General features: G+C 49.6%; 1 protein-coding gene across 2 annotated transcripts in view; it reads right to left on the bottom strand.

Moving 5' to 3' along the window:
• The window catches only part of IL6R (interleukin 6 receptor), a 60,674-nt gene that overhangs the window by 34,929 nt on the left and 11,837 nt on the right, over nt 1-13,908 (bottom strand). For both annotated transcript variants that reach the window (XM_064282646.1, XM_023554017.2), the window contains exons 2-3: nt 2,952-3,200; nt 1,819-1,942 (exon numbers count right to left, since the gene is read on the bottom strand). In XM_064282646.1, the coding sequence (XP_064138716.1) occupies nt 1,819-1,942; nt 2,952-3,200 (373 nt within the window). The remainder of the gene's footprint in view (nt 1-1,818; nt 1,943-2,951; nt 3,201-13,908) is intronic.

Here is a 13,908-nt window from a genome sequence, read left to right as displayed (position 1 = left end):
CTCCTTGGAGTCTCACTCCCCTCATGCCTCTCCCAAAGCCCCAGCACAGTGCCTGGCCCACAGTGCCCACAGCTTGTTGAATGAATGAGGAAGGGAGCACAGTTGGGTGTGGACATATGCACACACCTAGAGACAAAGCAGAACACAAAGAAATCTCTTTCTGGAGACTTGTTTCATGCCCCCAGCAGCCCCAGCTCAGTGGGTCCTCAGTAGATTCCAGAGTCCCTGAGGCTCTCAGTTGCTCTCCCTCCCAGTTTCTCAGTTTGAAGACCTCAGTAGCCACCATATTGACAGTGGACATCCTGCAGGCCTGGAGGAGGCTGGAAGACCCTGAGGCTGGGGCAGGAGGAGGGTGTGAGCTAAATACCTTGTTCTTTCCATTATCACTGACAACACTCAAGTGTTCTAGCTGAGGTGGATGGGCTGGTCTGGGAAGCTGCCGGGCACTGTGTGGAACGTCCTGTCTAAGGAAGAATGCTTCCCAGGTTCCAAATAATTTACACTCAAACCCAGCTTTGGGTTGTGACTTCTGGTCTCCCCTACTTGGGGTGTGAGCTAACAGTCTTAATGGCGGCTGTATCATTTGTGGAAACCCTGGTGGTGTAGTGGTTAAGTGCTACAGCTGCTAACCAAAGGGTCAGCAGTTTGAATCCACCAGGTTCTCCTTGGAAACTCTATGGGGCAGTTCTACACTGTCCTATAGGGTTGCTATGAGTCGGAATCGACTCGACAGCACTGGGTAACTAACTGGGTATCATCTGCAGATGGGTAACTAATAATTTCTGCATAGGGGCCAGGACACAAATATTACTACCAGGCCACCTAGAGACTGGGGACCTGGCGGTGTGGTGGTTAAGAGTTTAGCTGCTAACCAAAAGGTCAGCAGTTCAAATTTACCAGCTGCTCCTTGGAAACCCTATGGAGCAGCCCTACTCTGTTCTACACGGTCGCTATGAGTCGGAATCGACTCAATGGCAATGGGTTATACCTACAGTCTCTCTAGGGACAAACACAAGTGGAAGTCAAACCGATCTGTTGAAGTCACTGCTCTGATTTGGATGCTCTGATGACTGATGGCTCGTAACCAATTACAAGCATCTGAACCAAAGGGACCTTGACTCTTGGATGGAGACAGGGAAAACTACAGAGAAGGAGTTATTTGTTTTCGGCATCTTCCAGTCCTATATCCATGCCTGGATTCATCCCAGGTCTCTCCACTTTGTAGGCTGGGTAAAGAAGCTCCAAAGACCAGGGACCCCCAGCAGGAGTGACCTCCTGCCCCACCGCCCCCAGCTCCCTCTGCCCGCCTCACCACCACTTCCTCTCCTGCTTTTATAGTGGAAATAGCCTGGACACTGAGAGTGGGCTGGCTGTACTGCCCCCCTCCCAGGGAGGTCTGCATTTTCTCCAGAGCAACGCCCAAAATCTTTGGACTTTGAATGAAATCAGACAGACTAGGGTTTAAGTCCCAGCAGAACTACTTACTAGCTAGCTAATCTTAGACAAGTTAATGAACCTCTATGAATCTCAGTTTCTTCTTCTGTTAAATGAGAAAAATAACATGCACTTCCCAGGACTGATGCGACAGTTCAATTGAGTCAATGGGGCAAAGTTGCTGGGGCATGGTGTCTAGTACAGGGCAGGCAGGCAAATGTCTCAATTTCTTCTCTCATTCCCTCCTCCTTAAACCAAAAGAATGACTTTCTAAAGAAAAAATTTTAGAATCTCTGGCCAACCCCCCACCACCCCACCACCCCTCTGGGGGCCTCAGTAAAGATGGAGTTGCTATCAACAAAGCCCCCAGCCCAAGATACTTACGACTTCCTCACCAACAACACGGCTCTGGTCGTTGGGGAGGGAGCGCTGCGAGGACTCCATTCACACCGAACACTGCTGATGGGGCTCTTCTGGAAGCAGGAGATCTGGGGCTTCTCGGGAGGGGCTGAAACAGAGCAGAGCACATTAGGCGTGAGGAGACAGACAGGGCGGGGCAGTGTAGCCTCCCTTCTGTGGGGGGTGGCATTGGTCATGACTCAGGACACCATAGCCAAAAGCAGCCACAGACCGCCCTAACTATGGCTGGAAATTCAAGATCAACAAAGTCCTCCTTTCAGGTTGAGAATTGGGATGCTGGGCAAGGGAAGAGAGGCGCCCTGGAGGCTAACTTGTCTAAAGGGGCCTGAGGGGATGACTGACTGAAAAGAACGAGGGCTTTGGAGTCCCGTGGATCTGGCTGTGTGGCTGTGAATATGTCCCAATCTCTCTTCAGTTTCCTTATCTATAAAATTTAAAAATAGTAATAATACTGCTTTCCCTCACTGGTCTTTGAGAGAATTACATGAGATGCCAAGTAAGAAAGTGCTTAGCACAGAGCTTGGCACACAGGGCGTCTGGCTCTATGAAGTCTTTCTCCTGCCCCTTCATCTAGATGTGAGAGAGCTAAGAACCTGTTAATTCTAAAAACAAGAATAGCTAATTTAAGAGGTCAGCATATGTTGTGTACAGTTTTAAGCACCATATATGTGTGTGTATGTCACACACATACACACACATATAATTACGTTCATTTAATCTTTGCAGCAATTCTGAGGTAAAGTAATAACGTTAACCTTATTTCACCAGATAAAACACTGAGGGACAGAGAAGTCAGGCTGTACGTGAGGGAGGATTCAAACCCAGGCTGCCTGGCTCTGGGCCCCATGTATTAACAAATCCACCATAAGCTCTAACAGAGGCCAGCCCGTGGCATTCCCCACAGCCAGATGCCTCTTCCCAGCAGGAATCTCTACCAGCAACTCCCTGGCAGGCTCCAGGAGACCTTTCCCTGAAATTCTTGGGTCAAGGAAATAACAGGAATGTAAAGGGTCAAGCAGGGAATCTCTCTGGAATGCACAGAGCGTGTTTCTTAAGGCACTGCAGCTGTCTCCCAGAGCTCGGAGGACACCACTCACCCTCCACCAGCAGGCGCACAGTCCCAGCTGGGCGGCCATCCTGGTAGCAGGAATAGTTTCCAGAGTCACTGAGCTGCACCGACTTCAGAAGCAGCCTCCTCCCCACGCCGGCCTGTCTGCCTTCAGGTGAGCCCACAATCTGACTCCTGAATGTCCAGTGAACGGTGGCATTGTCTCCTGGCTCCACTTCTGGGCAGGTCAGGGTAACGCCAGCCCCTGGCAGGCTGGTCAGCCCATCATTCGCCACCTCTGGGGATGAAGGATACATTCAGTAAGCCCACAGTAACTGCAAGAGGAGAATTCGTTTCTGATTTTGGGAACCCACAACAAGCCCAGTAGTAAACATGTCTCAAGTCCATCCACTGTTGCCCACCTCCACAGCCACCACCCTGGCCCAGGCCACCGTCACCGCCACCTGGATTACAGCAACAGCCCCCCAGTGGCCTCCTGCCCCACCCTGGCCCTCTCCACCCTGAGTGAGCCTTCTTAAGTAATGATCAGGCCACCCCACTCCTTTGATTAGAAAACCCTTCAAGGCCTGCCACCATCCACAGGATAAAGTCCAAGCTCTTTGGTGCAGCCCACCAGGCCTCGCAGGCCTTCACAGCCTCCTCTCTCCTGACTTCACCTTAGAAGGAAGGAGTCCTTCCCTCCCGCCCTCATGCTAATTCCTCCTATTTCAGGTCTCAGCCTAAGCATCTCCTCTCCGAGGCCTTCCTTGTCCCCACAACTGGATTAGGCCCCATTAAGTGCTACCTTCTCCATCGTGCCACTCAACAGGAATTGCTGTATAATTACCAATTCCATGTCTGTCTGCCCCTCAAGACTCTAAGCGCCATGAGGCAGACACCCTCCTTTGTTTTCCATTATATTCCAGTGCCTAGAATGCTGCCCTGCACATCGTGTGGCCCAGGAGTACTTGATGAATGTGTGAATGAAGGAATGCAGGTATGAATGAATGCCAGGGACCAGGGGGATTCACAAGATACACAAGCATACAGGGAGTCTCAGAATCACAGGGTCTCCACGATACGATGGTCCATTTTACAGTTGGTGACTAAGGCACAAGACACAGACTTGCCCAAGACCACCAAGATAGTTGCAGAGCTGGAATGCACAGCAGGTCTTAGACTCCTTCTTCAGTGCTCCCTGAACTACCCTAGAACTCCCTACTCAACCACTGAGGACAATGCTATTTTTATTCTAGGGACCAAATTGGAAGGTAAGAAAGAACAAATACTCTCCCCACCCCATGAAAAAATTGTGTGCGTGTGCTACTCAAAGAAAAGGAGATTAAAAATTAAAGGAGCAAATACACAGTATTTCGTCTTGGTTTGAGAATAGGTCTTAAGATTCATTAAAAAAAAAAAAAAAAAACCTGTTGCCGTCGATTCCAACTCATAACAACGCTATGGGACAGAGTAGAACTGCCCCATCGGGTTTCCAAGGAGTGGCTAGTAGATTTGAACTGCTGTCCTTTTGGGTAGCAGCCAAATGCTTAACCACTGCAGACTCTAAGATAGAAAGAGGCACCTCAGAAGGCAGGCCTGGCAATCTGCTTCCGAAAGGTAACAGCCCTAAAAACCCTATGGAGCAGCTCTAGCCTGCACATATGGGGCTGTAACAACAACAAGATATAAATCAGTCCAGCCACCTTGGACTAATTATTAGCCAATTAAGTAGTCTGACCAGCTGAGGGAACTGAGGCCAGGGAATACAGCCAGTTTTCACGGGAAGCATACTTGGTCTTTCAAACCAAATGTGTGGCCCATTCACTATCAAGCAGCTGCAAGAAATCTGGCCAAAGATTTCAGAAAGACCCTGCAGCTGTCTGAGCCCTGACCTCAGCCTCCCGCCTGTACTCCTGAGACCAGAGGGCAAGCACAAGTGTCTCTCTCAAGCCTTCTTCCTTGGGAGGAGGCGTTCTTATCTCATAGTTGGCAGACAGACTGTCCTTCCTCCCACTCCATCCAAGGCAGCACGCAAAGAGGAGGGGCTCAGGCAATAACGTCCCCAGGCGATAACTCTCCCAAAGCTGGAGGGCTGGCTGTCCAGACTGACCATTGGCCACAGTCCAGGGACCAGGGACACAGGCAGCAAAGAGGAAGAGACACCTTCCACCCTGCATCGAGCCCTGCCTGCCACACAGACACCCTTGAACATCCTTCTCACTTGACCACTTGGTGCCAGTGCCCTCCATCCTGGCACCCCCTGCCCCAAGGATGCAGACACGGGGCAGCCACAAGGCACAGTGGCAGCTGGTCTCATCTCAGGTTTTCTCTCTTTGCCACCAGAGCCTTGGTGATTCAGCCACTGGCTGAATCTCACTGAGCAGCCAGGTAAATTTGTGCAGGCTCCTTAGACTCCTCTGGCCTCACTTTCCACCACAGAGGGCAAGGAAGGCAGGCCCTCCTACTCTCCTACATTCAACAAACATTCAGGGACACACCAGGAGGCAGACGCCAGGTGTGCTCAGGATGAAGAGTGCACAGTCAGGCATCAGCAAGACCCTGCCCTTCAGGACAGAAGTAAAACACATTGGCTGCTGCAGAGCCGGAACAGAGGACACAGTGTTCCCTTAACACTGGCAAAATCCCAGTCCTTAGAAGTCGACTGAGAGTAATAGGAGGGCTTCCATACCCAGGAGGCTTAAGAGTCATAAACCAACCGATTGCCTATGAGCTGACTCCAGACAACCCGTGTGTGTCAAAGTAGAACTGTGCTCCAGGTTTTCAGCGGCTGATTTTTTGGAAGTAGGTCGCCAGGCCTTTCTCCCAGGGTGTCTCCGTGTGGACTCATACCTCTAAAGGGTGCTAACCATGTGCAACGCCCAGGGACGAAAAGAATCATAAAAACCCGTAATTATGGCATGCCTTTCATAATATATTTCCGGTATTTCCAACATTGTTTTGAAATGTATTACATAATATCTGACACACGCAAATTAATATACATAATGTCCATGAAAGTTATGAAGCATAAAAAAACCACCCATGAACCTTCCACTAACCTAAAACCTAAAAGGATTGTTGTCTCTGAAGGTCCTTCTGTGCTACCATTACCCCAGCCTCCCCACCTACACAACACTACAGTTTTTGCTTGTCATTCTCTTAGGTTTACCAACAATGTATCCCTATGTCTGTTAACATTGGCTTTTGAGCTTTATAAAAATGGTTTGTATGTAGTCCTCTGTGACATGCTTTTTTCATTTATTATGTTTCTGTGATTCATTTGCATGTGAGTATAGTTCTTCAGAGTCGCTGGGTAGTGCAAAAAGCACACTTGGCTGCTACCCTGAAGGCTGGAGGTATGAGTCCACCAAGAGGTATCTCGGAAGAAAGGTCTGGCAATCTACTTCCAAAAAAATCAGCCACTGAAAACCCTATGGAGCACATTCTACTCAGACACACACAGGATTGCCATGAGTTGGAAGCAACCAGACAGTAACTGGTTTGTTTTCTTGGTTTATAGTTCATTCATTTTCACTGCTGTGTAATATTCCATCATGCAAATATACAATTCTCCTGTTAAGGGAGGTTTGGGTCAGTTCCAGTGTTTTGCCACATCAGCGAGTATGGCTGTCAACTTTCTTGTATGTGACTTTTGGAGCACAGGTCCCCACCCACAATCTCCTAGCACTTACTGGGGAACTCAGTAGGTGCTTAATAAACTCCACCACCACCACCACGTGCTGTCAGTTTCGACTTATAGCGACCCCATATGTTTCACAGTAGAACTGCACTCTATAGGGTTTTCAATGGCTGTGGCCTTTTGGAAGTAGACTACCAGGTCCTTCTTCTGAGGTGCCTGTGGGTGGAGATTCAAACTACCAACTTTTCAGTTAGTGATCAAGCACTTAACCATCTGCACCACTCAGAGGCTCCTTTAATAAACTCAACAGCTGCTTAATAAATGTTTCTTTAAGGCAGAGCTCCTAAAAGGCCTCCACGCTGAAAACTCCCAGAAGCACTATTCAGAGGGGACTCAGGGGTCTAGGTGGCGCCCCCTAGTGTCATGCATGAGCAGGTCCTACACTGGAGATCTGAGAAGCCAGCTCATCATAAGTGGGGGATGCTGAGGAAAGAAAACAGGAGTCCTGGAGCCAGAGGAAGAGTTTTCTGCTTCTCCCTTTGCCAATTCCAGGAAATATGTTTCACTTCCTTCACTCCCCGGTCAGATATGGAAGCTCCTTCCATGTTTAGTGACCAGTCTGAACAATAGCAGGGCTGTTCTGTTCCTGGACTTGCTAACAATGGCCAAAGTATTTGGACAGCTCAGAGAAATACCAATAAAAACACTTCTTCCCTCTTCCACAAAAGCAGAGCTGCAGGGAGTAACATAATGGCCACTTCCACTGCCAAGGAACTTGAGTAATGGTTTTCCGAATCCTTAAAATTGAGTCACTAGGATTTTTTTAATGGGGGATAGTTAATTACAAACCACCCAGTGGCCAGTATTGTGTGTTACAAGCCTTTCTTCGTAATATATCTCTTCTAGAACCTGTGAAAGACGCTGTGTTAACTATGCTTTTAAAATCACTATATGCAGAGTAATCAATAAAATACAGAGGAAAGGTATTAAGAAAATATACTTGCTAAGTCAGAGTAGGCAGTGCTGCCCCTCCCCACCCACTCCTGTGTCTCCTGGCCCGAATCTCTGAGTCAGTGCCCATTTCACTGGGAGTTCCCACCCCACATGTGGGTGCCTCAAGGACTCATAGCGACTTGAAGAACTGATGTTCACAGAAGCGCCCTCCTGGTACCTTTGTTCCCTTCTTAAAATAGTAGGACTAAAGGTGATTTATTTTCCTTCCTTTTATCTCTCTGTAGTTCTTGAGTTTTTCTATAAGCTGTGTGTATTACTCTTATAATGAAAGATATATATATATATATATCAAAAAAAAAAAAACCAAACCCACTGCCTTCAAGTCGATTCCAACTCATAGTGACCCTATAGGATAGAGTAGAGCTGCCCCGTAGTTTCCAAGGAGCGAGCCTGGCGGATTTGAACTGCCGACCTCTTGGTTTGCAGCACTTAACCACTACGCCAATACATATTTAAAACCGAAAAGCTACATAGCCTAGGTCTCTCTGAGTTATCATATCTAGGAAGGGTTCTAGATATGATAACTAGGGAGGGGCGACATCTAGGGAGGAGTGGGGCAGAGCACAATGGCACTGGGAATAGGGACGGGTGAAGGATAGATTGTGCAGGACAAACAGCTTCCAGAGCTCCTTCCAGGACAGTGAGCACCCCGCCCTCGCAGGGCCCATCCCTCCCCTGCAGCCGGATCCCTGATGGACATGAAGTCACCAGCCCTGGGCTTGGCCTTGATTCCCTCCATCTGTCTCTGTTTCTCTGTTCCTTTGAAGTCTGCCCAGGCTCTCCCCAAGTGGCCCCGCCGAAAGAGAAGGGACAGAAAAAGAGACATAGCAGGTAAACAGATGCAGAGGGTGTTCCTGAGAGCACTCCTTCTGTTCTTTGAGATGGCTGGAGCAATTCTCTGGGGAGCAATTCCCACGCCGTCTACCATCTATTGGGCTGACAGGCCTAACACAGCAGGCCCTGGGAGATTGAGTGGGGTGGGGAGGATGGGGGGACAGAGAGTAGGGAATGGGGGTGGGGCATAGCTGGGCAGCGCACCCTGACATTTAGCAAAGAGCACACAATTTAACATCTGCCCTTAAGCAACCGCTTAGCCCTTTAGAGCCAGGATTGTGAGCCTGCGCCTGTCCCCTCCTCAAGAATTCAAGAATTTTTTGTGCAACCATTATGTGCAAGGCCAGATGCTCCCAGTCAAGCAGTTACTGAACACCTACTATGTGCTGGCACCCTTCTCAGCCTTTCCACATCTTGATCTTCTTTGATCCTCACAAAACCCTGTAGAGAGCTTAAAACTACCTGTAATACAGGTCACCTTGATATAAATATCCCTGACATACTGGGGGAGCCAAGAGGAAAAACAAGTCATTCTAAAAGTGAGGGGCTCAGGGCAAGGGAGATTTGAATTGGGCCTTGAGAAATGAGTAGGAGTTTGATGAAGGAGGCTGCAGGGAACGGCATTCCATAAAGAGGGAACAGTATGTGTAAAGGCATCAAGTAGTGAGAGTCGTATAGGGCAGTTATGGAAAGAGCAGGTGTCTGGAGGTCTGAAACACAGTAAGGAGGGAGACAGGAGCTCTGAGAGACAGGGTTTGAGTCAGAACATGGAGGGTCAGGAGCACCCTCTAAGGCAATTAGAGCCAGCTCTAGGCAAAGGTTAAAGGTATGTGCAGGCTCAGTGCCCACCCACTTCCACCTCCAACCCCAACAGCCTCCAGGACAGGACCAGACACTGCTTCTTGCTTCTGTTTACCTTCTGATCACCTTGCGAACAAACCAACTGCCCCCGGGATTCCGTTGTTAGGTGCTGTTGAGCTGAATTTTGGCTCACAGTGAACCAATGTGACACTGTAGAACTGTCCCATAGGGTTTTCTAGGCTGTAATCTTTACAGAAGCAGACTGCTGGGTCTGCCTCCTGTGGAGCCTCTGGATGGGTTTGAACTGCCAACCTTTCAGTTAGGGCTCCTTCCCAGGCTCCTAGTGCATCATAAAGCATTGCAGAGTCAGGAATTGGGGAGGTGGGGAGCTCAAAGGGGAGTTGGAAATGGAGGCAACACAGCCTCCTGAAAATAAATCTTCCCAAAGCTTCTCCTCCATCATCAAATGTGCCTGACATCTGACTGGCCAGTCTCAGTTTAGTCACTGTTAACTGGGGGGGGTTGGGCTGACACAAATGTACAGTCTTGCTTTGATCTGTTATTTCATATAAAGTATGTCTCTAAGCGCAGGTAGCAGCCTGGCATGGAGGAAACCACTCTGTGTTGAGGCAGGAGACCCGAGTTCTAGTCCTGACCTTGCCCGTGACTCACAGGGGGCCTTGGGCGTGCCACCACCCCCCGGCAGAGCCTCAGATGCCTTCTCTGTGAAAGGAGGGTTTAGACTCTGATCTGAAGGTCCCTGCCTGTCCCCACTCCCATGGTCTAGAACTCCCATGGTCTAGAATTCCATTACGCAGCATCATTAGCTCTCAGAGGGCAGGAAGCATGTCTGTTTATCTCAATACCCCAGCATGAAATACCCAATTAATTTATGGATTTATTATTTAATAGTTGACGTTTGCAGAGGGATGATGGCCAGGTCCTCCTGGCCTGCAGACAACCACTTCTTCTGCCCCTGGAGAGCTATAACCAAAACCAGCCCAACCTATGGGTATTGAGTGGATTCTGACTCAAAACAACCCTATAGGACAGAGTAGGACTGCCCTAGAGGGTTTCCAAGGCTGTAACCTTCATAGAAGCAGACTGCTACATCTTTCTCCTGTGGATCAGCTGGTGGGTTCGAACCGCGAACCCTTCTTTCGGTTACCAGCCAAGCTTAACCACTGCGCCACCAGGGCTCCTTCTGGAGGACTCTAAGGGAAGGGAAGTTCCCTAGGGAAGGGAAATTCCCACAACCTCCTTCACCTCCCATTCTTCAAGGGGAAGAGAATCTAGGTTTTAATAAATCCCAGCAAATAATCCCAGGACTCCCTGCCCTGAGGTCCATGTAATTCCAGCTCCCTGGGGCGTGCCGCCACCACAGAGACACCCCTCAAGCTGGAGACTTGGCAGCCCAGCTCTGGGAAGCCGAGCTCTTTCCCAGGGGCCCTAAGGTTGGATACCAGAAATCCAAACGGCTTTGTTGATTTTTTTACTTTGTCCCCTCTTCAAGTAAACTTACAAATGTCAATAGCCAGAGAAAAACACGCACACAGAGACACATATTTCTCAACTCTCTTGCAGCCTGCTGTTGCTTTTGCCAGCAAAAACAAGTTCAACTTCCTGGCCCGTTTATGTAAGTGGCGAACCAGCTGCCCAGCGCCACTGCGGCCACGAGCTTAGCCAGTGCCTGCTAATCCTGCTGCCTGTTTCTGAGCAGGGACACGGGGTTCCGCTGGGGGACCAGCTGGCAGCGCAGGGCAGCCTCCAGCTCACGCAGCCTCTGGGTTGCAGAGGTGCAGGTTACAAAAGGGGTCACAGAGGAACCAAAGATCCTCTCTTCTTGATTGGAAAGGAGGTGGTGCCAAGGAGAGAAGTCTCTGGAAGAAGAAGAATGTGGGTACCTGAAGTCCAAAAGGAAATGAATGCAGAATTTGGTCCACTGGGGTGGAGGACAAACCCCCAGAGTTCTCTGTCCCCTCCCCCTTCATTCTCCATCCAAGGACTGACCTCAGTTTCCTAACTCCCACTGTACCACTAATCATGAGAATCATTACCACTTACACAGCACTCGCCACTTGCCAGGCGCTTTACCTCAGAGCTCTCCACTCCCCACAGTAGCCCTACTCAGGAGGGGGTCTGACCCCCACAGCAGTACTGCGGCAACAGAAGCTCAGAGAGGTTAAGGAACTTGCCCAAATTCACACAGCTATCTAGAGATGGAATCTGCATTGGATCTAGGTAAGTCTGGCCAAAGCCTCTCTCTCCTGGGGGCCAGCTCCCTTCCTCTGAGCTGCCCACCAGCCCTTCTCTCTTCCTCTCTCCATAGATACCTGGGGAGGGGAGTCCTGAGGTTTAAGGGGTACGTTGAGGTTTGAGGGAGAGAGTAGGCCCTCCTCACACGCAGTCCAGCCATACCTCGTCAGTACCTCGGCGGTCTCACTCCTGAGTCAGGTGCCAAGCACCCCGACCTTTCTCCCTCTACCCTATGGCACGCTGAGTCCCAATGCCATGCTCTCACCAGCTCATCCCACAGCATGGGCCCCTTCAGGTCTTCTAAATTCTGGAGGGGGTGCCCATGCTACCTTTATGCCCAGCCCTCCACTGTCAGTAGGGCAAGGCAAGAAGGCCACAGCAAGTCCAGACCCCCGCTGTAGGCCAAGCCCCGCCACCTTCTCTAAGTCTGCTCCAGGCCCCACCACTTCCACAGCTCCCTCTTCTCAGCTCGTGGTTCCTGCCAGCAGGCCCCTGTCCCCTCCTCTCCCGCTAATGTACATCTCGTACCTGATTGTATTTGTCTTGTATTTGGCAGAGTCAGTATTTACCTTGGCTCAGCCTTCCTCCCCATCTACACCTCAGACAAGATACTGCTTGGAGGGAGGGCCTGGGCAGCTGCTCTGGACCCATAAAAAGATAATGCTGGCTGCTGACTCAGAGACCTGCATGTGTGACCAACTCCTCAAGAGAAAAGCATTTAATCCTCCCCTGGTAGCATCAGAGATAACCACCTGGCCCTGGTCCAAGAAGATCTGGCCTGGGTCACCTCTCAGAGATTATGAACTAATTAGAGGGAGAGAAATCTAACAGAGAGCAAACAATCCAACTCCCCTGCCCCCACCTAACCCCCAGGAGATTGAGAAATAAAGAGATTAAAGGCAGGACTGAGCAGAGCAGGGAGGAAGACGCCCATGTACACAAATGAACACACACAAAGCCTTTGGTCCTAATAGAGTTTAAAGGAGGGGCTCAGCTACAGCCATGGTGTGGGTGCCCAGATAAGGATCAGATCACTATTTTAGGACTGCAAGGACCCCTACCACCACCCATTGGTAGGTTTGTCATACTGTGCTGGCTTGTGTGTTGCTATGATGCTGGGAGTTATGGCACTGTTGGTGTTTTAAATACCAACAGTGTCACCCATGATGAACAGGTTTCAGAAGAGCTTCCAGACTCAGACTAGGAAGAAAGGCCTGGAAGTCTGCTTCTGAAAATTAACCAATGAAAACCTTATGGATCACAAGAAAATACTATATGATACAGTGGTGGAAGATGAGCCCTCTAGGTTGGAAGGTATCATGGCTTGAATTGTGTCCCCCCAAAATTTTTGTCAACTTGGCTAGGGCATGATTCCCAATATTGTGCGGTTGTCCTTCCCTTGGGGATCTGATGTAATTAGGTGTTGTAAATCCTAGCCTCTATGCCTGTGGATATGTTACCATTTGGGAGTGAGTCACCCATTATATTAATGAGGGATGATTAGGTTATGTTAATGAGGGTTAGGGTGGGATGCACCTCTCTTGCTTGAGTCACACCTTTTATCTTATAAGAAATAAAAGGAGAGAGAAGCGAGCAGAGAGGAAGGACCTCCTACCAACAAGAAAGAAGAGCAGGGAGTGGAGTGTGTCCTTTGGTCCCAGGGTCCCTGTGCTGAGAAGCTCCTAGACCAGGGGAAAATTGATGCCAAGACCTTCCCCCAGAGCCAACAGAGAGAGAAAGCCTTCCCCTAGAACTGGTGCCCTGAATTTGAACTTCTAGCCTCCTCAACTGTGAGAGAATAAATCTGTTTGTTAAAGCCATCCACCTGTGGTATTTCTGTTACAGCAGCACTAGATGACTAAGACACAAGGCACTCCAAATACACAATGACCGAACAATGCTCTTGAGAATACCGATGATCGTAAAGGTGGTGCAGGATCAGGCAATGTTTTGTTCTCTTGTACACAGGGTTGCCATAAGTTGGAGCCGACTGGATGGCAACTAATAACAGCAAAGGGCCATTAAGGATGATTCTGGCTAACCTGTTCAGTTTTATAGACAAGGAAACCCAGGGCCCAGAAGTCACACGCCAGGAGTGTAGTGGTGTAGCCAGGACTAGAACCCTGGGCTCTAGGACTCTCGGTCGGAGATTGCCCCCTGGCCTGCTGCCTTCCCAGGTATGCCACGAAGGTGTCCTGCTTTCCCATATCTGAACATAGCCTTGGTGTCTAGCCAGGATCCTGGTCCACAGTCAGGGTCCTTTCAGAGTTTGTGGAGGGGAAAAGGAGGGCATCAAGAAGACTTCTGATATATGCTGCCCAATCCCATGGCAAACCATATCCACCAACTGCCCTCCCACTGTCCCTCAACTCCCTGCTTCCACTCTCTACCCTGATGAAGGTGAGGGGTTATCCCTTAGACATGAGGAAGCAAAGCTAAAGATTTAAAAAGTTGCGAAGTG

Source organism: Loxodonta africana, chromosome 3 (genome assembly GCF_030014295.1).
Source record: "Loxodonta africana isolate mLoxAfr1 chromosome 3, mLoxAfr1.hap2, whole genome shotgun sequence".
NCBI lineage: Eukaryota > Metazoa > Chordata > Mammalia > Proboscidea > Elephantidae > Loxodonta > Loxodonta africana.
The sequence above is the reverse complement of the archived record's forward strand: the minus strand, read 5'-3'. Positions and strand labels throughout refer to the sequence as shown.